General features: G+C 40.0%; 1 protein-coding gene across 1 annotated transcript in view; it reads right to left on the reverse strand.

Annotated features, from left to right (window-relative positions):
• Positions 1 to 26,017, reverse strand: part of LOC137984430 (dynein axonemal heavy chain 6-like) — an 88,580-nt gene that overhangs the window by 46,284 nt on the left and 16,279 nt on the right. Inside the window, 30 exon segments of the mRNA XM_068831606.1 lie at positions 34 to 194; positions 197 to 310; positions 1,084 to 1,152; positions 1,155 to 1,221; positions 1,223 to 1,259; positions 1,349 to 1,373; positions 1,376 to 1,423; positions 3,428 to 3,470; positions 3,472 to 3,613; positions 4,469 to 4,537; positions 4,880 to 5,025; positions 5,463 to 5,516; positions 5,953 to 6,184; positions 8,691 to 8,941; positions 9,591 to 9,678; positions 10,301 to 10,375; positions 10,773 to 10,891; positions 11,533 to 11,637; positions 12,104 to 12,165; positions 13,609 to 13,718; positions 14,254 to 14,375; positions 16,195 to 16,353; positions 16,768 to 16,848; positions 18,086 to 18,276; positions 18,752 to 18,978; positions 19,319 to 19,608; positions 21,182 to 21,400; positions 21,830 to 22,003; positions 22,663 to 22,785; positions 24,620 to 24,904. Of these exon segments, the coding sequence (XP_068687707.1) occupies positions 34 to 194; positions 197 to 310; positions 1,084 to 1,152; positions 1,155 to 1,221; positions 1,223 to 1,259; positions 1,349 to 1,373; positions 1,376 to 1,423; positions 3,428 to 3,470; positions 3,472 to 3,613; positions 4,469 to 4,537; positions 4,880 to 5,025; positions 5,463 to 5,516; positions 5,953 to 6,184; positions 8,691 to 8,941; positions 9,591 to 9,678; positions 10,301 to 10,375; positions 10,773 to 10,891; positions 11,533 to 11,637; positions 12,104 to 12,165; positions 13,609 to 13,718; positions 14,254 to 14,375; positions 16,195 to 16,353; positions 16,768 to 16,848; positions 18,086 to 18,276; positions 18,752 to 18,978; positions 19,319 to 19,608; positions 21,182 to 21,400; positions 21,830 to 22,003; positions 22,663 to 22,785; positions 24,620 to 24,904 (3,888 nt within the window).

The following is a 26,017-nucleotide window of genomic DNA, read 5'->3' on the forward strand; positions in this document are numbered from 1 at the left end:
TTACGTGCCATCTTTGTAAAGCAAGACACTCACCAAGTACGATAGCCCCGTCTTTGAAGACCCAGTCTCAACAGCGTCCTCCCCAGGCCCCGGATATTGCTGTTGCTGTTGTTGTTGTTCTCGCGCTTGCACGGTTGGCAAAGCAATTATCGCTCGTTTCAGGATTTGGCGTGTAGTGGTTTTTCCGCCACCAGTGGCCCCACTAGCATAACACCATGACGGACTTGTAATGTGCTGTTGAGCTGGATCACTTTATCGATCTGTTTGGGCCAGTACTGAATGGACAATTCGCCTAGTGCGGACCTGGCAGCTTTCTAGGAACACGGAAGAATCAGATAACAGTTTGGTCTTGAAGCTCAAATGGTTTGGAATCAGTCGCGGGATTCCAGAGCAGAGGGATATGGGTTCATCGAAAACGAATATCAGAGCCTGCTGGCCATGAAAAATGGATGAAGTAGGACGTGGCCTGTTGTTTAAATGTGCATAAACGATTTAAAAAAAAAAACTCAACAGAAGAAAGGACAAAGCCATGCGTCAGATCAACCCCCTTGAGTCTTTGAAATGGCTGAGGAGAATAAAGGTGCTCTCTTTTCTTAGACAATTGTGAATGGCAAGGAGTTTATGTGCCACGGATAAAAACGTAACGTTTCCTTCATCTATCGCCATGATGGTTACTAGCCTAGGCTAAGGTAAGGTAAATAACCCCCATAATATCGGAAATGATTCATCCCTGGTGCTGTGGGAATAGTTCTGAGTATTGTGTAATGTTGGATGAGTACATACTGAGATAAGAGGCTTTTTGCTTATCATTAAAGCACGAGAATTTCTAAGGGAAGTTTCTCGATAGCTGTAGCTTATTGGCAATGTTGTGATACCAAACAAAACCTTTTTTTTTTGCAAACCCCAAATTTCACTTTGACGCTTGTCACCTTCTTTCGAAATCTCTCTATTGGGCAAACACATGCATGCTACAAGGGAATCACAGGACAAATAGAGATGACAATGATGATGATGATGATGACGATGAAACGATTAAGATGACAGAGGGAGAATACTATATTTCCAAAGCAAAGCTATATATACCTTAAAGCAACTTGTTGTCAGGACCAGGCGGGTCCATGCCAGGAAACAGATCTGCTAAGATACTCTTAACAAAGGAACGTCTTCAGCGACGAACTTTGGAATGTTAGCATCCTTGACAGCATTGATGATCATATGAGAACTCTTCCTCTTCTAAGGTTTCTGACTCCAAGCTGAGACTGCAGAACAGTCGAATGATTAAACAGCAAACAACAGTAATGTTTACCAAAATTATAATTACGACACAGAATTTCAATATACCAATTACCTAGCAGCTCTTCTGCGCTGTCCAGCATTAGAAGAATAGACTTGATAGCACGCAAACCGAAATCATAGTGATCCTAGAGGGAAAAATACAGAAGCTGAAGCAAGTTTTCTGAGATATTTCAGTTCACGGCCAGAAGAGAGAAACGACTGCTTTTCATCGAGCAGTACGTGTCCCGTGTGGCGAAAAGCAAAACATATGAACTGTAGTTCAATGGAATTCTATTTCTGTCCCATTTCAATTATTTATGCGCTCGACGAAGGAGAACGCAGTTCGTAATCCTGGGGGTCCTGTGGTTTTACAAGGGTGACCTATTTGAGGTGTTTCCGTTGACCGTCTGCATTTTTACTGCGTCATTTTGAATGACGTCATACGTCAGATGCGCAAAGACTATCGCGCACCTCGTGATTTTCGTAGTAGTCTGAGCATCGTAAAGCAGAGATCTAATACTACCTCGTGGTTTCAGTAGTGTAGTAAAGTTAAGGAAATCATGACACTTAGATAACGTGACCTGTCGAACTATAGGTTGAAAAGTAGATCAAATTTTCACCTGATACGAATCGGAAGTATTGTTGCTTAACCAAACGTGCAAAACATGATGTTTACGTGTTGCATGCACAGCCAACGTGTTAAATCGTGGGAACTAGTCCTAAAACGCCTAGCTCCTCAGTATTTTACGTATGTATCGATTTGTAAGTAAGGCATTAATGCTCACGTTTGAATTAGGATGTTTACTAAGACGGAAAGATCATATAATCCCTCACATATTCCAGAACCCAAATTTCGTCCCTTCGAACGCACTTCATAATTAATGATTACCCCTAGTTTGTAATGAAATTTCCAAGGCACTGAGATGTAACAAACAAGGCTAACAATGTAAATCCAACACTTTTAACAAAATTATAGGAGGGTAAAATGTTCTAGACTAACAGCAGGCATGCTGCGTACAACGTTTCTTAAAACAATCACTTTGTTAAGCGATTTAATCGCAAAGTTAGAGTCTTTACTCTAGAGTTTCGCTGAGTTGTTATTTGACAGTAACAGACAACGTAATCTAACTTAATTAAGCTGCGGCCACTTTCAGTAATCATATTATTTCCAGGAAAAACGCCTCTTTTTACATTACTTACCTGTTAAGCAATTCAAAAAGTACTTTCCTAGTATTTAGGGAGTGACATAGCACACAACGTAGCTGTGGTTTTAAGCAATCATTTGCCTCCAGAATATTCAGCAAGCACGACTCGTTGTCCTTGCTTACTTTACACGGTTTTTGACAAGAGCCCTCATAAACTACGGCTGACTTCGAAAGCAATTTTGCAAAACCCGTCTGAACTTTGTTGAAATAATCAATTAAATTTTAAGGTGTAATGTGGTAATCCCAGTAATGTAATAAGTAATGAGTAATATGGTATCCCATTTAAACAAACACTGAAGTGCTCGTGCTTGTGTCGACTGCGTCTCCGATTTGCATAACTGTTAAAAAATTCTCCCAACTCCCCTTCCAGGTGATCTGGTGACGTAATTCGGAGGACTGGGGAGAAAAATTTTAACGCCGTATCCCACAACCGCGCGCGGCCTTATTTTCGAATTCAACATGGCAGAGGCGAGGTTAGATCTCGTCGAGTCTACTTCAATGTTCATTCAGTAACAGGAAATGTGGTAGACACAGAATGATCTGTGAGTTTGGGTGATGGAAATACTGCAGGGAGTTTGGAAGCAACACCTAAGGCCGCGCGCGATTGTGGGATAAATCGTTAAAATTTTTCTTTCCAGTCCTCCAAATTACGTCCCCAGATCACCTGGTTTGTTTAGACTAGGCTATGGAAACAAGGAAAACGTCCTCTATTGCTTAATTACATTGTAAAGTTCAATTAGAGCAAATCAATAATAAAAGTTACCCCCCTTCTGTTTACCCTTCATGGATTACAAATGAGCCGAGACATTTCTACAATAATATTATTGCTGCCTGGGAAATCCTTATCAGTGTAGAATGGATCCAGATGGTCGCTTACAAAAATGGTACCGGTATCGGAGAGTACTCGTAAAGAGTACGAGAACCAAATGAAATCAGAAGGCTACCTGTTTGAGATAGCTGCTTGCTTGCCAGCTGATACAAGTTGACAACCCTTTCTTGATAACAAAGCCGCTGTGGTGAATCCCTCGGAGAACAAGATGATCTCAGCAATCAAAGCATAGTCGGGAATCATCATAGCTACGGGACGGAATAGCGACTTTAAATTATCTGGAAGTTCAACTCGACCAGCATAACTAGAGAGACAAAGAGAAAGGAAAACATAAGGTCACCCTTGCTGCAGTGAGCAAGAAAAGGGGTATCCTTATCCCATATTTCTAGCATCCAATCTGCATGTCACACGTGCCAATGTCTAGTCTCGAATTTCCATGTCACTGTGTGGATGTCTCGTGAATAAACTGTTGTTATTATCATCATCACTGTCGTCATCATTATCATCATTAGTAGTAGTAGTAGTAGTAGTAGTAGTAGCAGCAGCAGCAGTAGTAGCAGTAGCAGTAGCAGTAGTGGTAGTGGTAGTGGTAGTGGTAGTGGTAGTATTGCATGCTAAGTCCCCATGCAGAGGCTGTGCCCTGGTATATAGAAGGACCGCCCATGACTGGCCAGTGGTAAAACAAAGTTGTTGTTGACACCAAATTTACACATGCGAAGAGAAAGCCCATCCATCCTATGATTTTAGGTTCGTATATAACTCTCCATCTAAGACTAAATACGATCAGTACTAAGCTAATGGTGAGTGCCGGGTAGGGTTAACAGTCTTGAGTATTCGGCTTAATAAACACTTCTTAAAACTATTTGAAGTTTATTTCGCTGAGCTCAGATACATGGAATCAACAAATTGAGGAGACTTGATCATATCAAATGATGGTTTTTGATGAAGGGGAAAACCGTAGTGGAAAAAGAAAACTTCATAGAGCAGAGTAGAAAACCAACAAGCTCAACCCACTTTATGATTATAATTGCTGGAATGACACAAATCCCACCAATGCACTAAACCCTCCCCTCCCCCTAACACAAAGTCATGATAAAAAGGTGCGATGAGTAGGCAAGAATTTGACAACACAATACACTCTTTAATTAATATTGCTTACCCAGGGTTCATTGTTATAAACACTCCACAGTCAGGATTAATCTTGATGTCCCTTCCCTCAAACAAAAATCTGCCAAGAGAGATTATAAACACTGCTCTTAACTTGACAAGCGAAACTCAGATGTCTCGAGGGAGACTATTTTGCCCCAGGCATATAACATAGAAAAGCTGCATTTCCGCTTGAAGCAGCATCATAACACCAGCTTGCCTTTGTCAAGAAAGCACTTAAAAGCCATTCACCTGCATGGGTAGCAAGGAACAAAGCAAAAAAATTGTGTGACAGAGGGGACAACTAAAGTAAGACAAAAGCCTAGAACACCTGCTAATTAGCTAAAGGCCATTTCTGCTGTAATCTGACCTAGAACGAGCAAAGCTGTACTACTTCGTTGATTATGGTTTAAAGCTTTCTCACCTTGTAACCCGATTGTCTTTAGCCGTTTTAATGGTGTGAAGTTGTTGAGCAATGACAGACAAGACTTCAACATCTATGCGGTTGAACTCATCAAAGCAAAACCAGGATCCAGATTGTGCCAGACCTGAGAAAAACTTGCCCATCATCTGTCAAAAATGAGCACTTTAAAGTCACTACATATTACTTTTTCTTGAAATAGAATGTATGAAACATGTATCAAGTTACAGCTGTATGCATTGAATCGCCTATAGAGCGTTATCACATAACGTCACGGCAGCCATGTTTGTGTTCCAAAACAAAGAAATGGCGGCCATGATGGTGTACCAAACTAATCCTCCGGGAATTGAACTTTATTTTTATTCAAATACTTCCTTGTTTTTCAGTTGCAATACAACACAATGTCTTGACTGTACAGCTAAAGACCTTCATAAATCCCAAGTTTAGACTCGTGTTTATGTCCTAGACGTCCTGGAAGGAAGTGGAAGTGAATAAACGAACAAGGAAATGATGATCATCTTACAAGAACTACACATATGGAAAACGATCATGACATAGCTATTCACATTTATTTATCCACCATTACCTTGTAATCAAGTCCTTCTGAACAGTTAAACACCAAACACTGCTTGCCCATAGCCTGACAGTGAAGGAAATCACCAATCATGAGGAAGGCTAATATGTATTCTCGATACCATAAATAAACAAAAAATCGGTGTTTTGCTGCGCACACTCTGGCATCTGCATTCGAAAAGCATAAACAAAATAAAGAGAAACCTGCTTCTTTTTTACGCTTGAGGTTACTTGAAGTTGTTTAAACTTCCCAGCCATCTTCCATCAAGGAGCAGTCCTCATGAGATTGCCTAAGCAGTTTCTCTTTTAAATGAAACAAATTTATATTTGGAGTGCGGGTTATAGGCGAACGTAAGAAACCCCATGACCTATGCGATGCTGGTGCAATGCTCTACCAACTGAGCTATGAAGCCACTCAGTATCTCTTTTGATGCCTTGACCTTGTCGCAAGTGCTTCCGTGAGCTTTGACACTGAAAAGATTTTTATCCTCGAAGCTCATTACCTTGGCAAGGTCCTTAACAGTCTCCGTTTTTCCAGTCCCGGCTGGACCTGCTGGCGCACCATTCAAATGAAGATTGAGCGCTCCGGTCAAAGTCAGAAAGCATCTGTCTGTTAAAGGAGTGATTACGAGCCGTGTGTGGCAACCCAGGTACTCATAGCCATACTCAAACACAGCGTTACTATGGCGGACCAAACAGGCCTGCTTATCATCATTCCATTCGTATCGCAGCTGCCTGTATTGGTGATTGAAAAAAAATTAACGAGTACATTGGATGTGCCCCTTCCTTGAAGAAAACCACTGGTTCTTGTTTGTTATGTAAAACTGAGTCCTGTTGGACGGCCCGGTTTATATTTGGATGGGTGACGATCGAGGAATACCTGTGCTGCACACCTCGGGGAGTCGGGAAAAGTTTGTGGCTCCTCCCACCACAAAGACCAGAGGTGGGTTCAGTTTCTGTCGATCTCAAACTAGTCTCCTTCGCAGCTCCCAAAAAACGGCTGCAAAAGACTTGCAAATGAGACTAATCTTAACCTGACTTGAGAATTTTTATTCAGGTACTCAGTTTTTTTTAATTTTTTTTATTTCTCACCAAGAAAGCCCTTCTAGCCAATTACACTGTGATCAAACATGGAAAGACTGCCTTCGTAATTAATCAACTGGTTGTCTTCTTCCAGTGTTTTTTTAACCATGTAATGTTCAGTTTGAATTGTCTCTTCTTCTGATCATTAAAGCGGAGTGCCTCTGAACTATCTTGATAGCAAAGTGCAAAGTATACCAGTAACTCAGTCAGTCGGTCCTCCAGCCAGACAAAGATAGGTTAGTCTCTTAAGAAACTAAGGCACTGTGTAGGTGGGTGTTGAAATTTGGTATAGAGAGACTTTCATATGATCTTGAAAAATAAACGTAAAAACAGAACATAAACAAAAATTTAAAACATTTAATTGGCTTATCGAACAAAAACAAAGCGCGAATTTTCATTGGCTTAGCCTAACTACAATGCAAACAACGCCATCCCTCCATGGAACTTTTTGGAAAGTTTCGCTTTGAGGTCATTGGAAATGCAGTAATATGATTGGGCAAATCGAACTGTTTACTGCCCACGTTAGGAGTTTTCCTGGCAGGAATAAGGAGAAGCTTTGTTTTCATCTTGCCAAACATTGGTACGTGAAACAAATTGCGAACACTTTTTCAAGGTAATACGAAAGTCGCTCTATCCACGGAGTTGATATATTGACTAATGAAGAGAGATCGAACAGATGAGTCGAGTCTCACCGCGTTGATAAAGGGCTGATGCTTGAAACGACAGCTTTCCAATCTTCGTACTATTTTCAACTTACTTTCATACATGTCCACAATACAGCTGCACAATAAGACTCGGGGTAATTTTCATATACTTAACAATGTGTCACAAGGTGTCCCCTTAAGGGGGAGATCCTTAACTACAAAACCATTGTCATGTGGGACTTCAAATGGTAACTTCTCGCGTTCCTTTAACTCCACGATTGTCCCTTTTGGCCACCTCTTCCTCGGCCTGGAATCACAACTATATTTCGTGAGTCACATAACCAAAACAGAAATAGACTAAAAACGCAAAGAGTTTAGCGTTTTGTACTCTGAAAACTATGGCAACAGTGCATAAACACTCTCGTATAAAATCTGTAGCATGGATTTAAAGAAAAATTATTTTTCAGCGGAGTTAAATGTATGACGCCAAAGGGACTTATTTTGATACCTTTTCTGAAATATTTTCTCCAGTTTTTGAGCAAACAGCAATTTCATCCTACAAATTATGAACAATGAGAATATGGTTCCGTTCAGATGAAAAAATCACTGCTTTGTTTCTTTTCCTTAGAGTTTTTAGATGTTTTTTCATTGAAGTTGGGAACTGGCACTAGATGCGCATGCGCTACGTGACCGAAGTGGTGTCGGGTATTCATTTAAAACATTATTTTAAACATCCCTCTTTATCAGCATTTGGCATGGCCTGAAAATTCCTCTTGACTTATACAGCACCCACTGTCTTTTTGTAGTTAAGGATCTCCCCCATTAAGCCTAAGAACTTCACGTAATTCCTCTTTGGTTAGACTTCTGGTTGAGGTCATCACCGTCATGCTTAGAGGGTGACTTTATGACGTCTACGCCAAATAACACGAATTTCATAGTGTAGCTTCATTGGACAACCCTCCTTACTTTAACCCAGCGAGTTGAAACAACCAAATTCTATCTTGTCAGAGGGTGGTCAATCAATTTGCCAATCTTTCGGCCAGGCTGTAAGTCAATAAATCTATGATCTATAGCTAAACGTCAGCCAGCCAGCCAGCCCTTCAGTCATTTATTTCGTCAGCAAATCAATGAAACACTCAGTCAGTCAAGTCATGAAGTCGCGCACCAGTGGCTCAGTTGGTTGAGCACAGGGCTGTCACGCGGGAGGTCGTGTGTTCAACTCCGGCCGGACTAACACTCAGGGTCTCTAAATAACTGAGGAGAAAGTGCTACCTTTTGTAATTACATCTGCAAATGGTGAAACTCTCTAGTCTTCTCGGATAAGGACGATAAACCGTATGCCCCATCTTACAACCCTTCACGTAAAAGAACCCACACCCTTGTCGCTGAGAGTAGGGCACGTAGTTCCCGGTGTTGTGTGGTCTGTCTTCTGTTGTGTACATGTATGGCGCAAGCTGTTGTGGCGCTCTGTCACCTTGACTAGCCAAGTTAATAAATTAAAGTAAATTATTCACCTGGCCCACTCAAAATCGTCCTGCTGGAAAACGTGGTTGGATATCATCGAGTCTAACACATCACGTGCATGTACTTCAATTGTCAACAAAGCTTCCAGTGTCTTGTGCTGATGAGGGACTAAGGGCGAAGTCACCATCTGTGACAGACTGTGGAGAACTGGTACGAGCTTTTCTCTTTTGCTTAAAAGAGCATCTTTAGGTCTTGTGGTATGGAAACATGTCAGTACGTCACGGTTAAAAATTATCTGAGACTGTTGAAGGACAGAAAGGAGGAATAAGTTTACCAAACTTCCATTATAGAGCCGTGTCAATGTAACTATTGGTAAGAATGATTGAACTGAATGGCAATTAAATACTTCCTTTCATTTAACTGCCTACCTCTCCGGGCAAAATGGAATTGATGTGTGATAAGCTACTTAGGTAGGCAATACCCTGAGTTTTATACTACCTTTCCCACCCCTCCCCTACAAAAATCCTTTATTGGTCATTTTTCCTCAGTGAAAATGGCTAAATATTAGGCTCCTTAATTTGACCAATTTCCTTGAATGTTGACTCCACACTTGGTCAATAATAATCACAATTTATAAACATGAAGTTGTCAGCTCACGAAGTCACGGATACCCAGATTTTAGAAACATTTCTGTTAGACAAGTATAGCAAGAAGAGAGTATGGCTCCTAAACTATGGCCAGTTTCGTATTCCTCTGACCTTGTATTCTATGCTTCTATGCATTGCAAATGATTCATCAATGTACGTCCCATTGATAGTGTGACACATGTCTTGAAAAAAAGATGGTTGTATATGTTTTGTTGCAAATGCAGTCATGTATTCTACACTGGAGGATGATGCCTTGTGCCATGTTTGTTACAAAACAATAATTACAAAATGGGAAACCCTTACCACCGTGAGCACGGCTTGACCAGGATGAGCAAGAACCCACTCTTTGTAGTATGTAATACCATAATCCGATAAACACTTCTTTAGATGCCTGTAGAAAGCAAGCACAGAACAGTGATCTCGTAAAAGGCCATTTCCGAGTTCGTATCTGCCTCCTCTTCAAAGCGAGTCTAAGTGCGAAGTTTTTCTTACGAAAATTAGTTTTTAATCATATGTAAAGTAGAACTAATTACCATCACAAAGACTTCGCACTTAGACTCGCTTTGAAGAGGAGACAGACATGAACTCCGAAATGGCTTATTGATATACACCTTATTCCAAAATGGCCGCCATTTAAATATTCTTTTGTTTTTGTTCAAATTAGCCCTTAATGCAACAAGGGCCAATTTGTATCCGGATAAATCAGCGGCCACTTTGGAATAAGGTGTATTAGGAGCTACAAAGTATCAATTCTTCTTTCCAAATGTAACTTCTGCCATGATATTGGTTTCCCTCACTTCCAACTCTAGCTTCAGATTAATTTTTTTTCCTTTCACGTGACAACAAACGCTGTCTTTACTAAAGACGTTGCTAACAAAGAAACAGGGAAAAGAAACAATATATAAGGTAACTGCATGGGCCTTGCAGGGTTTATCTCGCTCTTAAGAAAGGTCATCTTTCTACACAATCCAATGAGCTTGGATACTAAGTAACAAATCAGTCATGTTACTTACATTTTAACAGTTTCATACATTGCTTGTTCAACATTAAACAGCCAGGACTCCACAGTTCCACGAGCCCTCAAAGTCCTGAAGAAAAATTGAGACAACTGAATAACCCCTAAGCTGGCATGTCAAGAGAGGAATGTCCAGTTGTTGTCCACCACAGGGAAAAACGGTCAATAGGCTACTTCGGACAATACCATAAGTATTGTTTTTGCTTTCTAACCTTCTGGCCCGTAGGCCAACCTAACATACGCAAAAAGCTAAATACATCACTGAACAAGTCTGTGCAAGGCCCTTGTATGTTCCATGTCAGGGCATTATTTCCTTAAGAACGTAAGCCAGGCCATTTGCACGATAGCGGGATAACAATTGAAAACAAATGAAAACACAAAACGAGTGTGAAGCTTTACTTTCATATCAACGAAAACTAATTTCACTGATGTTTCACTCTTGAACTCGCATTTTCTTTAAGCCCTCTTACTTTGGCAGTTGGACAGTTTCTCCCTCCTCTGACGTCATGGTTTTTATTTGCGCAGGCGCATGGGCCTGACGAACTATACCAAGCTGATGAATATTGCCAAAACATTTTCTCAAGTGGGGCTATCCAGGAGAAAACACAATAAAAAAAAATGAAAAAAAAACAAACAACCAAAAAGAAATAATAGGCGACAACAATATTAAACACTGAATGACTTGTCCCTCGGGAAACATTCAGATTCGAGGGAAACAAAATGAACTGTTTCCCGAGGGACCAGTCATTAAGTGATTTGTTATATAGCACAAAAAGAAAAACGTGCAACGGCAACAGCAACGGCGGTCGTCGGTCAACATTCGCGGGAAACAGTGCACTGTTACCCTCTGACGTCATAGATTTTGCACTGTTGCCCGCTAAGAGACTTTTGGAGGGACACAGTTTTATAGTTAGATGTCATGTGACCTCGAAGTAACCAATGAGAGCGCACGCTGCTGAGGGAAAAAACTCAGCTATATAACATTGGCATTATACTCCCTTTGTTTAACTTCATGGTCTGAGTGAGAAGGACAAGGGGCACAAAATTAAAGTCGAAAAAATTACCATAATTTTGAGGCTGGCAAAAAGGCTATCTACATCTCATCAATCGAATCAAATGCAAAAGCATGCCATCAAGTCAAACATTCCATCCTGAACTGCGTAACACAGCTAAACAAATTGACCAGTCATAACACAAAGAAAGCAGAAATACAGTAAAATGCATACGAACCTGCACGGCATTAGGATTTTTGCTGTTTGCCAAGATGTCAAGCAAGTCTTCATTGCTGAGGAAGTAAAATCTAGCAAACACAAGTCTCTTTGTCTCTAGGTAGTCCTGACATTAAGAGAAAAAAGAGGGTAACACCAGTAAATAAAGTTGAAAATAGGTTAATTAAGCTTAAGCCTGTAAATTGAAAATACAGTAAAATCCCATGTCCCAATCTAAAATTTGTCACTTCGATATCTACGCCAGAAGATACCCAAACCCAACTTATCCAAAATTGGGTGCTTTCGAACGAGAATGCATCTGTTTAAGGACTGAAATGAAAAATGATGAAGGAAATGGAACGTATATTTTCAATGCAGTTTGATGTATAATCCGACCTAAAACGTGTAAAAGCCTTTTTTTATGAAAATGGATAATTTTAGAAATCGACCGTTGCAAAAAAAGTACAGTTTGTAGTGTGGATATGGAAAACGAAAACTAAAAAAGGATATCATTTAAGTTGCAATGTGTTTGCGAAGACTCCTGTAGTTTTCGTAAATCTTTATGGATTTTATGGTTAATCAGTAATGTTCACCTCTAAACATCGATGGATTTTCTCCAAATGAGAGTTGCTTGCTTGCAAGACTTCCAGTACTCCTAAAGACAGCATGATTTTAAAACGGTTGTTAATCGTAATGGCTAATTTCCACAAATGTAGGGTAGGAATTTGAGGTCAAAAGAATACAGATAAAGCACATGCATGACATCCTGAAAAGTTCACATTTTTGGAGTAAGGAAGCGGCTGAAATAGGAAATGGTCTCATAGAGGATATCATATGGCATGAGAAGATAAAATTCATATCCCCAAGCGACCATGTAATGCTCTGTTCATGATCCAGATACTGATGAAATTTCCAGATTACAAAAATCTTGTTTTTCGAAATGGCGAACCATGTCACCAACCTGGCAAACATGCTTGTTGTGTAAGTTTAAGCAAGATACGAAAGTGACGAAAAACAAATTACATAGTTGGGAAAGTCAAGTTTCACAAGGAGCTGGCTCATCATATCCTTTGCTATATTAAAAAAGTGCAATCCATGTTAAATAGATATCTACGTCTGAGAAACAGATAATGTAAAAGGAGGTTTTGATGAGTGATAGATTCGGGCATGAGGGTGATATATGGCTCTGAGGGTCATATCCACGTTTGTAGTGTAGATTGCTGGATGAACCACCGCCGTTGAGTGTTTGATGACGAGAGTGTGTGCAAAGAAGTCTTCAGAGATTTCCCAGGTATATTTAAAGCCAGTTAGAATGGGCCTTATTCGTGTGGCGGCCATATTGCCCATTGACAATAGATTTCGTACCCCATGAGGCTCGGTCAACACTTATTGCCATCCCTCAAACTGACATTTCCCTTTTTAATCAACTTACACGACATACAATCTACTTCAGATTAAAAATCTACTTCAAAGAAACAAACATTTCAATGTGCAGATAACATTCAGATTAGGCGAAACAAAGAGTAGAACCCGGATCGATGGGTTCCCCTTGCATATCCACTAGACTAACGAGACAAGCTCCTGGAAAATCGAAAATTTAGAGTATTGACATAGTAGTACCCAGCACAACAAGTAAAAGCTAACCATCTTCAAAGTGGTTTTTAGACCTAAATACTGTGGAACAGTGCGGCTTTGCTTAGGAACGCTATTTCTTGTTGAACTAAAGCTGTAATTCTGCCTGTTTTCATTCTTCTACCGCGATAAGCTTCTCATATTAGGATGGGATATTGCGGAATGTAATTGTAAGGAAATGTCCAATGTCAGTTTAACGGATGGCCATTACTGTTGACCGTCAGGCTCGAGTTGAAATGTTTGGGAACGCGTTTCGGTGGGACAAGGCCAATGACAACCGCAGTAACCTGTCCCCATTTCAAGTAGAGGTTTTGAGAGTATCCCCCAGTCTTGAGTGGTTTTTTTAGGAGCCACTGAAAACATGTACCACTAGAAAAGTGAGCAGCTTATAACTGTCTTTGCTCTAAATCGAACTTTCAAAAAACTAATAGCTAATGAATAAAATAAACGTAAAAATCGCTTTTACCCGCAGAAGTTGCAGCCTTCAACGCGTTCGGCTTGTCAATAGTCCGTCTCATGATATCTCTCCAAGACTTGTCCACTTGAGCAAAAAGTCGGGCTTCATTGGGTAACTGTCTGTAAAGGAAAAAAAATTACATCCACTCTTTAGGAGCAAGGATGGCACAGATGGTTAGTGCAGGGCCTTGGTGCAAGAGGTCCTGAGTTCAATTCCCGGATCTCGTATCCTTGTTTCCACTTCTTTCCTTTCTGTGTAGCTACGTAGTTTTAAATACCCGTAAAACTGAGCACTGATGGAGATGGGGGAGTAAAATGAGCGCACCGTCGACCTCAGGTTTGTCAGTAATTAAAGTTACTGTTACGAGTTATCGACGTTAAATATGGTTACTTTACTTTACTTGACTTTTTTTTTCACTTTTTTTTTGGCCAAGAAGATCATTATTTCGATTTCTGACTGGGAAACTGAATCTGTTTCTTTATATTGTACTCATAACTGTATTCATCTACACTTTTCTTTTCGCTTCAGTATCAACTTAGTAAAGCAAACAGGTCACTTCGCAGCAACCTTAACTATCGAGGACTATTGCAATGATTAAGTTACAGCAAAAGCCTCTGCTTTATTTGGCTAGTATGTTAATTTTCGTTTTCCTACCTTTGAATGTCAGCAGCTGAAAATATGGTTTCTAAGTAAAGCCAGTTGCGCTGGCAGACAAGCCACTCATCTATTGTTCTGGCAAATAGCTCCAGTTTTCTATCCCACTCTTCAACTAAGGCCTATTGTTAAGAAAACATTACTCCAACAGCTTTCGATTACAGTGAGTTTCAGTCGAGTGTCGTAAAACCAAAACCAAAGTAATTAGAGCGGTTTTCAATTGAGTGTTGAAAGTAATTAACGAATTGCTTTGGTTTTGCATTTACTTCACTCAGTGATTGGTTGAAAGTTCTCACGCCATTTTTTCAACCAATCAGAAGTGAAACCAAAACCAATCGTGGCTTGCGTATGCACATTTTCCCGCGCTTTGTGTCGGCTACGTGTAATTACTTCGAGTCTTGATTAGTTTACTGGATTGTCTCCATCCTTTTTGATTGGCCAAAGTTATTACTTTGGTTTTGGTTTTGGTTTTACGACACTCAATTGAAACTCGCTCTACTTTGGCCAATCAAAAAGGACGGAGACAATTCCGTAAACCAATCAAAACTCGAAGTAATTACACGTAGCCGACACAAAGCGCGGGAAATGTGCACGCGCAAACCACGATTGGTTTTGGTTTCACTTCAGATTGGTTGAAAAAGTGGCGCGAGAACTTTTAAACCAATCACTGAATGAAGTAATACAAAATCAAAGCAATTCGCTAATTACTTTCGACACTCAATTGAAAATTGCTCTAAAAATTAAACAAGTAATATGGGTTTTGCTGAGAGCCTGAGTTTCCTTAAGTTTTGGCACAAAAGATGACAAATGGACATTTAATCTTAATGACGGGAACATGTGAACTCCTTGTCCAAAAAGGCAAGAAAACAGATGCACGCCCAAGTCTGACATCCAACAAGAAGTGTCCCGCGAAGTTTAAGCATTACTCATTTCTAGCTATAACATACCTGGAACGACAAGCGTTATCTTTTGGTGAGAGTAATAGACCATTTTCGAATTCTCACAGCTGGACTGCATCAAGCATGAAATGGAGGCTGATGTGGGCAAATTAATTTGCATTTGAAAAGATTTGCCGCATTAGCCTCCATTTCATGCTAGATCCAGTCCAGCCGTGAGAATTCGAAAATGGTCTATTGTGGCTGTTTCACCTTACTTTAAGACCGAAGTTTAGGAGACTGTACTGTGATATTAATAATTTTATTATAAGTATTCAACAGAGTTAGCGATATTTTGGTATTCACAGACACAAGTGATGTTAAAGTTGGGAAGAGGAGCAAGGGTACACATGTATGTGGCGTGCACATGCATATGCGTATGCATATGTGGCATATGCATATGCATGCATCTGCATGCATCTTATTACCTGCATTTATGGATATAAGAGTGCGTTTTTCAGAAATCGCAGTAAGGTCATGGACTTCAGATTGGATGCTCAAGAACATCACATAAACGATACAATACTTATTCAAGTTTTGAGATCCCAGAATAGTTTGTGGAAAACATGCTACGAAGTGGTACACGACTGTTGACACCCAACCAAAGCAAGGGAGATAACAGTTCTGTGATGCCCAAAACTTTTCCCCCTTAAAAAAAAAGAAAGGTGAACTATAAAACAAAGAAAACGTGGCCAAAAATATCAAATAAAACTGTAACATATTATAACTAACAAGTTTCGTTCTAGTTTAAGATAACGGAATTTCCATAGACTTGTTATATTAATTTTGTATGCATGCATGGTGAAAGATGTTCACTGTAACGTAAAGCCAGGAAAATTAGCAGTAACCTCAAGTATCCACTTTCTGTTCTTTCTGTATATCGCCCTCATTCAGATAATTTTATTGAATCGACTTTACGACTTGATAGAATAATAGAAACTTTAGTTGACGGAAAAATTCGATTCTAGGAATAAAAGTGGTACATGTAATACAGTAGAGACGATACCTTAATGGGTGTGACAAAACGTGAACCTCGAATGTTGGCGAGGGTGGCTTGACTCTCTTCCACAGCTGTAATGATGTCATCAGCTCCTGTGATGATAGCAATGTCACGACTAGGATGCGCCGACAAAGCGAAGTCTGTGTGATTCCAAAAATCCATTACCTGAAAAAGGCAAATGTTGTTCTTTCATCCCTTGATATTCATTATCATGTAATTTTTCAATTTTTCCTCTAGATGTTACAAAAGGTTGGCCAAAATTGAATGTCGTCAATACGTCTTTATCGTTCAATGAATGTTGGGCACGATTTATGTTTTTGTCAAACATTTCGACTAGCAATGTGTCCGACGGAACATGACTGGGATGTTTAGCCTCGACACCTTCATTATGTCAAACAAAATGGAGAAAAAAATTAACTTTGTGTTGATTAGTGTCCTTTTTTCTAACAATGTTGCTTTTCCTTAAACTTCCCTGAAACCCAGTCCTTAGTCTTTTCTGGTAAATAAATCATAAGCACATTAATTGTCCAGTTTGCAAACTTCTTACACCATTACTCTTTTAAAACTAACAACCTTAACCTTTTGAAGCATTTCCTCCAATGTTGCTTCATTACTTGCTTGGGATGATATGTCTGAAATTTTCTCCTTGTGCTGAAACACCTAGAATGATTAAAAGAGTGACAAGTAATTGTTCATTCTCTGTACAAAACATTTTTATTTGCAATGGCAAATGAAAGTCTAGGGGCCAGATCACAAAACTAGCAAACTCAGAGGGTCCTACTTTATGCAAACAGTGGGTGGGTTCTTTAACCTCCCAAAGTGATTGAAGATGTGAATTCGGCTTCGCCTCATGGGCTATTGACCCGTAGCCCGTGTTGTAACAATCCTCACGAAGAGCACGTAGAGCGCATCCAGGCTATTAGTAACGTACCCCTCCTCCTCCCTCCCTCCCTTCAATAGGGAGCTTAAGCAACGAAAACGGCGACGGCAACGAGAAAGTCACAAATTTGCATATTTAGAGGGTAAAAACAATAGCTTTGCACGCCCTGCACGTGCGTTTTTCACTTTTGTCCATTTCGTTGCCGTCGTCAGCAAACCAACAACGTGAAATAGCCAAGTTTTTGGTTTCATGAAGAACGTCAGCACTTAAGGATAAATTTTCATTTTCTCGCCTAAAATGAAGTGCCGTTCCGACTGGTCTCATCCTTGAGGAATTACCACACCCTTGTCATATTAAAAGCGTTGAAATAGTCACGAAGCGATTAAAATAACGCAAATTTATATTTTGAGATGACGTTCTCGTTGCCGTTGCCGTTGTCGTTGCTTAAGCTCCCTAATGATGCGTTTACAGGTTGATTTTTGCACTCCTACCCATAAGCATCAACATTGAAGGGGAACAGGGGGCAAATTTCGGGGCTGGACAATCTGCGAGCCTTGCGAATTTCGCATTTAAGTCTAAGCACCCATTTCAAATAGCGCTGATAAACAGTTATTAAGTCTAAGCACCCATTTTAAAACGGTTAGCTTTCAATAACTGCGTGACTCGCATGGTGACTCGCATGGCTCGCCATTTTGGATTGCATGACTCGCAGCCATGGCACGCGGGCTCGCACATTGCCCTCACTCGCAAATTTCCGTCTATGTTATAACATATGTGACCGACACTGTAGCTTCATTCTTTCGTTCACTTATCGTAACTTGGGTATTGCAGAAAAAGTGAAATCTCAGGAAGAAAATGGCAAAAAAATGTTCTCCATAAATGGAGACTAATTTCGTTAAACAATGAAACATTTTAGGATTAGGTGTATGTTAAGAAACTCACTTCAAGGTCTACCCAAGTAAAGGCATGAAACTCAGTTGACTGAGAAAAAAATACTAGTGCAGCTTATAAATTTACCTGCAATTGCAATAAGTGTCCCAGTGTGAAATATTTGTCTCGGACTATGCGTGTTCCAATAACATTTTGTATAGCCTCCCAGTGCCTTGTTCGCAGGGCAGAATTTCTTAAGCTTGTAATCACTGGCAGGCCTTGCTTAAAGCTTGTTACCATCTGTTTGAGCTTGGGGACGACTTTGTTGGGTGGCAGACCTAAAATTAATTCCCTTATGCGTTAATAAGGAAACCAAAGTGGTGTTGCACCAACGAGAAGTTGATAATCCACTGTCAAAGATTGGTTTGTGGATTTAAAAAAGATGTAATGACCAACTGATCTTAACACCAACTGGTAATAGGTGACTTTCACGATAGCGTCATTTCGCTACAATTACCAGAATTCAGTGTTTTTATTTTCTTGTTTAAATTTTGTATTCCCAGTAGGGTAAAAATAACAATTGCTCTAATTAGCATGAGGCAAGCAAAACCTGTAGAATTCTGGTACTTGCAGTCAAAATAATGGCGTCATTATGCAAATGTCTTATTACCAACCTTCAATGAATTTTGATGATGGTGGATGCCTGTTGTTTACAGTTCAGTTGTCAGCCGTAAATGAAAGGGTGATTAAGGATGGAAATTACCCAGTAAAGTGCTCCTAGAACCAAAAGATTTTTAATCTGAATGCAAATACCTTTTTCCAACAGGAAAATTGTCTGGATAAACCTCGTCACATTCTGCTGTACATCATCGATCTTTAGGGTGTCAAATGGAGTGGCCTCCCATTGATCCACAAGGCCTTGCCACTCCTGTAGGGACTCCCACAAAAGGCACCTTAGCGTCAAATCCCTTTCAACTTCACTAAGCTCCGACTGCAAAGATGACGCCTGGGGATTTGATTGGCTAGCTTGCGCAGAGCCCCTGAGAAGAAAATTAATAGACCCAATCGAAAATTCAAAAGAACATTTTTAGTTAAATTACATTAACGTTTAGAAAGCAAAAACAGAAATAAGAAAGAAGTAAAGCCAGGCTAGTCAAAATACAAGACCTTTGCAATAAAGGGAAAAAAATAAGCTACAAAAGGTTGGACATTAATCTGCAACATCTAGTTCGGGAAGTCAATTACTCTCTTGGTTATTTCTCTTACACAAATTGGAAGGCGCATTTCACTCGGGCGAAGTTAAACCTCTTCGTTGGACATGGTGAGAATTGGGCTTATACCGATTGACGTTAAATTGTAATCGTCAATCTTTTCACTTACTCTGTCAAAGACTTCTTTTGGAGAGAAGATGACATTGAGTTTCCAAAGCGTTCTTGATACGCAGCATAATTGCGAACCTTGGTAGAAAGATTGGATAAATCTTCCTTCAACAGCTTAAGTTTCTCTGTCGCCACTTGGGGAATATTGTCAGCATCAAGTAAGGCTGGTGAGCAGACCTTATTCTTTATGATTATCAGTTCACGTCTTACATTCCCAATTAGTTCATCCAGTGCTCTAGTGAACTGTACGATGTTCTCATCTCTCTTTGCTTCACAATACAATATGGTTGACTGAAATATTGCATAAAGGTAATAGTTTATAGACTGAAAATTTCACTTAATTTGTTTTTAAGGACAGCAACTGAATAGGCCTCATGCATGATGACAGCATATGCTCAAAAATTCACCACCAAGCCTCGTTTGCACAAAATTATCTGGACGTGGATTTTCTGTAAAAGTTTTCTCCTTTGGGATTCAGCTCATGCTAAGATTTATAAGTCTGATTTTCGAAGTCGAGGCTTGGTGGTGAAATTAGCTAGTCAGACGTCATCACGCATGAGGGCTATTTTCACCGTTTCTGGTTTTTAAGGATTAAGGATTTTTGTTTTTCTCTTCTGTTATCCAGACCCGATGGATCGCGTTTTTTTCAAAGGTCAAGCTTCATCAATATTGATATCACATTAAATTTCTCTCTGCAGTTAAGGTCCCCAGAAGCTTCAAACTTTGAAAGCCGCTGTATTTATGAGGCCACACACTGATGGGTACCTTGCAGCCACAGTGTGTGCCGCATCTCGCACTACTGGAAGGATGAAATGTGAAAGGAAGTCAGACTAGCGGGTGCAAAAAGTTAAGCAAAATGAAACGCATGGATTGCATATCCTTGCATTGAATCATTACATTATAGCTTTGTGGCTCTACCTTTGACTCGTTCTCTGAGACTTAAGTATCATGTAAATGGGCAAGGCACATATGTAGTGGTATTTGGCTGCTATGTCAGGCCAGGTCCAAGATGTTGGGAGGATGGGAAGCATTTTCCTTTGGGCAATTCAATAAGCGTGGATAGCATTTATCCCATGGAAAGTATTTTCAGCCTTGTAAAAAACACAGGCCTGATCGCTTAGTGTTTCAGCATTTCAGTAAAGTCCTTAATACCACGAACGAAGGAACAGTACAATCCTGCTTGAAGCTCTCATCGCACTGTACAAATGGGACAAATTTTGTTTTTAAGAATTCGTAAAGGTTTCTGAGGTGCTTGTTTCTTATCTGTTGTACTTTTTATGGGCTGTAAATTTGCCTTTTTAAGCATAACCATACAAGAAGAGCATTGACTGGGTAGAAACTGCAGTGTGCCATGGTAGATGCTGTAAACCTAACCCCTCCTTTATTACCCACTGAGGTACAAGTTTTATAACATAGAAGGCAAAATTACCAATGCTGGTTAGCTGAGACATGTGGCATTTTTCATTCCTTTTGGTCACATGCATTCGGTCCGATCCCGTTGAGTCGGTTGATCCTGAAAAGCCCTTGTAGAGAGCGGTCAACTAAGCACATTTACAATGACCCTGGACAACATTATTTTCATTACTTTCATGTACTAAATATTTTTTGACATGGCTGGTTTGATTGCTTTGGCGTTGTTGGTTGTTGTACAAAAAAACAATCATTTAGCTGATTCGTGCGTTTTGCAGTTCTAAACACTGAAATGGCTTCCTACAAAACTGTGCCACAGCGTGCGTTTGTAACTTTTTTATAAATTGCCCTCATCACGCAATTTCTGCAACTTCTAGAAATACGCGAGATATTTACCCTTATTTTATTGGGCACCATGCAACTACCCATAGAAAAACTCAAAATTTAATCATACCTTGAGATGTTGAAAACTTGGCATTAGAGTTCGATAGAGAGCAAGTTCCTCGTCCGATATGCTCATGTCAAAGTTCTGTGCAATGCTGTACATGCGAGTTACAACGTTGTACTCATGTTCAAGGGAAGATATGTCACTGGCCATGCGCGACAAGAAAATCAGGTGTTCCACAAATGCTTCCACAGACTCTGGAGCTTTGTCAAGCTTCCTGGAAGCACGCTACAGAAAAGAGGTGTTTGCATAGTTTCATATAAATTTACATAACATTTTACTGGGTATAAATATATTTGATGCTTAATGTGACTGCTTGGTGGGTGGCTGTTATGGAAAGGCTGGCATATGTGACGGACGGGGGTACTTTGGCTGGAAAATACTTGCATTGTTAGAAAAGAGAGAAGAAAAAGGCAAAGCATGGGAAGAACAGAGAAAAAGCGGTTGAGGATAAAAGGCAGATTGGTAAAAAAACAAAGCTGAAAGAAGGGAAAGAGAAAGGTAATGTGTGGAAAGGGTAGTGGGATAAAAGAAATGTGAAAAAAGAGTGGACCCACAAAGGGTTGAGATTTGAGACAAAGAAAAAAGGGAATAAAGGAGTGGAGAGAGAAAGTGATGGAAAAAGCAGAAAGTTGAAGTATAAAAGTAAAAGCTCACCTTTATAACATTCAGAAGTACATCATTTCTCTTTGCAGCAATAACAGGGAGATGGCGGCTAACAGCCTCAAGAACCTTCTCAGGAAATGGGAGGCAATCCTTTTGAAATTGAGTAATGTCTACATGGAAAAGACCGACTCTCTTATGCAACCTCATCTCTTTCATGTCAAGTACCTGCACAAAGGAATTAATAGCGAAATAAAGAAACAAGAGCACTGACATCCCAGATGTAAAAACAACAACCAAGCATTGGCTGACACTATATGTTATCTTTGACTTTAACACTTGAAACAAAATTTCAAGATCACTGTTCTAGGCAATAACCATCAGTCACGAAAAACACCAAATTTCTGGCCGTTTACTTGATCTGACATCTGACACGAGATCGTTTTGTTTTCGTTTTTGCCCCAACGCTTGCTATGAGTAAAATTCTTAATTAGACTGCGAGACAGTGGTCTCTAATTTTAATTTAAGTTTTGACGCTTCCCTCGCAACACATCTCCTCGCAATTTCGCACACGCGCGCATTAATTTCACTGCCACACAATCCATCGCCGAAACTAAAGACCACCCGCAGTCTAATTCTTGATGAAATCAGTGTTTTTTTTTTATCAAACAGCATATTTTGTATTACAAATAAGAAGGCTTAACCCTTTTAGCTGTTGTGCCAATGATTAAGGCCTTTCCTAAATATTGTGATTTTGAAAAAAAAAAATTGGGGACCAAAAGGTAATTTAACAATAAACATTTGCAGCTGATAAATGAAAAACATTTGCAAAAAGTTCTAAAAGAATTTTCTGAAAATTGTATTATTTTGCAGAAGACATAACCCACCTGCTCAGTGTGTTGATTGAGAACAAAATAAAATTCCTCCGTATTCCATTCTCTTTCTTTCAGGGAACCATCCACGTCAACTCCGCGCGACTTGTCCACCATAGCACAATACTTTCTATATTGCTGGTCAGAAATAAATATATCTTGATTAGATGTTTTGGTGTGTAGTATCGCTAAGTATTTTTACGAGTTGTGCTGTATTTTAAAAAACCCGCTAAAGCGAATCAAAATACAATCTATTTGACTGAAAGGAGACTTTAACAAGCTTTCTGGTTTATATGACCTAGATTTGTTTTCCTTAAATAGCGGCTCCGATAAATAAAGGTACTGCGTGTTGTTTGAAATCAGAAAAGTGAATAAATCTAAGAACATGTTTCTTTCAGGGAACCATCCACGTCAACTCCGCGCGACTTGTCCACCATAGCACAATACTTTCTATATTGCTGATCAGAAATAAATATATCTTGATTAGATGTTTTGGTGTGTAGTATCGCTGAGTATGTTTACGAGTTGTGCTGTAAGATTCTTTATAATGCCATTGTATCATCTATGAAGGGCACTTGTGTCAGGAAATGCAAGCACTAACACCACAAACGTCAACTGCTTGGCATCGTTTAATGCTAAAAATTAGTGAATGCAATTTGCAAAATTAGTTACAATTCAAGGCCTAACACATTTCGAAAAAAACCATGCTGGTGTTCATCAGGGGTGATCTAATGCTGAAACGAGTGCGCCTTCATACTCAATGACCAGCTAAAAGGTCGCCGTTGTCATGGTATTAGGGAGCTTAAGTACGCAAGGATGGCACAGTCGGTTAGTGTGCGGCCTTGGTGCAAGAGGTCCTGAGTTCGATTCCCGGATCTCTTATCTTTGTTCCGACTTCTTTCCTTTCCGTGTAGCTAAGTAGCTTTAAATACCCGTAAAACGGAGCACTGATGGAGAGGGGAGAGTAACATGAGCGCACCGTCGACCTCAGGTTTGTCAGTTGGATTACTGTTACGAGTTATCGACGTTAAAGATGGTTACTTTACTTCACTTTAGTTTTAGTTTAGTTTTTGAGACGCGGAAGGCAACCGGAGCAGAACATTTTACGTGCCAGGACAGTGATGTTTCCCAGATGTTTATACTAATCATCTTTAATGGGAAAAAGATACTTAGCAATGTAAATGTGGTTGTGTGGAGACAAGTTAAAAGGGAAAACAGTTCACTTCCTTTTGCCGTCCTCATCTCAAAAACGGGCGTGCTTAAACTCCCTATTAAGGATTGTGAACGCACTTATGTCCAAAAATGCATCTAATTAGCGGTGCACCCAACTTTGCCATCCAACACGAAGTGTCTCTTTAAGTTTAAGTTCTTGAAAAATACTTTCAACAATAAGGTAAGGAGCATGCATTTGGATGACACTGTGACGTTAACACTTCACGACGCTTATTGAAATCCGCGTGCATCAAATTAGGGGAATTTCTGGCGGTTTTCAATTGAGTGTCGAAAGTAATGAGCGAATTGCTTTGGTTTTGCATTACTTCACTCAGTGATTGGTACAAAGTTCCAGCGCCACCTTTTCAACCAATCAGAAATAAAACCAAAACCAATCGAACCTCGCGCGTGCACATTTCCCTGCGCTTTGTGTTGGTTACGTGCAATTACTTCGAGTTTTTAATGGTTTACTGGATTGTCTCCGTCCTTTTTGATTGGCCAAAGTAATTATTTGGTTTTGGTTTTACGACACTCGATTGAAACTTGCTCCATCAGCCGATGTATACCGTGATGTACTTGTTCCCTGTCACTGAACGGTAAAAACCGTTTTCTGTGGCATCACTTAGAGGCGCTTACGGGCAAACCAGTTTCTCAGTCGATTTTCATTTCTTTACCTATCGTTTGTCTTTCCACTTTTATCCCAAACTAACTTGCAGGCTTGGACAGATATGATCGCTCAAAAAAAAAAACCATTACTCACCTTTGCGTAATTGAGCACATTTTCAATTTCCTCTTTAATTTGATTGAATATCTGTCCAACATCGTTTTGATAATCGGGATCCTGGCCAAACAGTAGCCCTGTATCTGGCCAAGCAACCTTTTTGGCCTTTTCCTCTACCTCCACATCACGTGACAAAGCATACACAACATCACTAGCGGGTGGATGAATATAAATGGAGAGCTCTGGGTCATGAACTAAGCTCTTAAATGAGGCCGCTGTTTGTTCAAATCCGTAGACAATGTTAAAAATTCCATTCTCGAGCTCCTGATAAGAAAGCAACGAAACAGGAAGTGTTCAATGAGAGACATAAGACCATTTCCTACTTCACATCAAACGTTTGGTAAAATCAAAGGGGTCTTGACAAACTGCGAGACATGCAAGTCTCGCATTTAAGTCCAAGCACCAATTTCAAGTATCGCTGATAAACAGTATTTAAGTCTAAGCAGTCATTTTCAAACGGTTAGCTTTCAATAACTGCGTGGCTCGCATGTTGACTTGCATGGCTCGCATGCTCGTATACTGTACAACCTCAAATCAATGCAATTAGGCCGGGTGAGGGGTGTTTTTTACCTGGCAGGTTACTAAAGTTGGACCGGATCAACTCGGACTGCTCACCTCCAATCGAGCGAAAAACAGTTTTGTAAACCAAAACTATTCAACGTTTGCCCCGATTTCACCAATGTTACAGTGTAGCTTAAAATGACCAGCTGGTTCAACGGGTAGAGACTACACTTATAATGCAGAGATCATGGATTAATTTCCCTTTCCCTCAGGTATAGAGCATTACACCGGCATCGAACAGGTCATGGGTTCAAATATCATATTATATCAAACTTTATTGGGCCAAGACTATAAATATGTACAAACTGAATAAGAAAACAAATAAACAAATAAAGCTCAAAAGGAGAGAGCATGAACGGGACACTCTGCAGACCCATGCGAGACGTGCACCCATAAGAGTATTACGTAAAAATAAATAAATAAATAAACTAGCTGTGGTGGCACAGACAACTCCATGAAATAGACCACGTACGTAGGCAAGATCTACATCATAAACTGGCATTAAGAGGGACACAAAAATATTTATCAAAAAGGACTTAAAAGAGCCCGGGCTAGTGAACATGTCGGGGATAGCTATACTACATACAGTGTTCCACAATCTTACAATAAGAACAAAATATGAGGCTTGGAAAGTGCAGGTCTTGCAGGTCAGGACAGTGAGATAACAGCCAGCTGTCTGGCCACGACGCCCACTCGGGTGATTAAAAGGATGGATGGCCTTATAAAAGAATAAAATGTCTTTAATTTCTCTGTCATAACCAAGAGGATGCATGTTCAGAGTGAGCAGGCTCTTTTTGTACGACATCTGACCAGGCT

The sequence above is a fragment of the Montipora foliosa genome, chromosome 14 (genome assembly GCF_036669935.1).
Source record: "Montipora foliosa isolate CH-2021 chromosome 14, ASM3666993v2, whole genome shotgun sequence".
NCBI classification, from domain to species: domain Eukaryota; kingdom Metazoa; phylum Cnidaria; class Anthozoa; order Scleractinia; family Acroporidae; genus Montipora; species Montipora foliosa.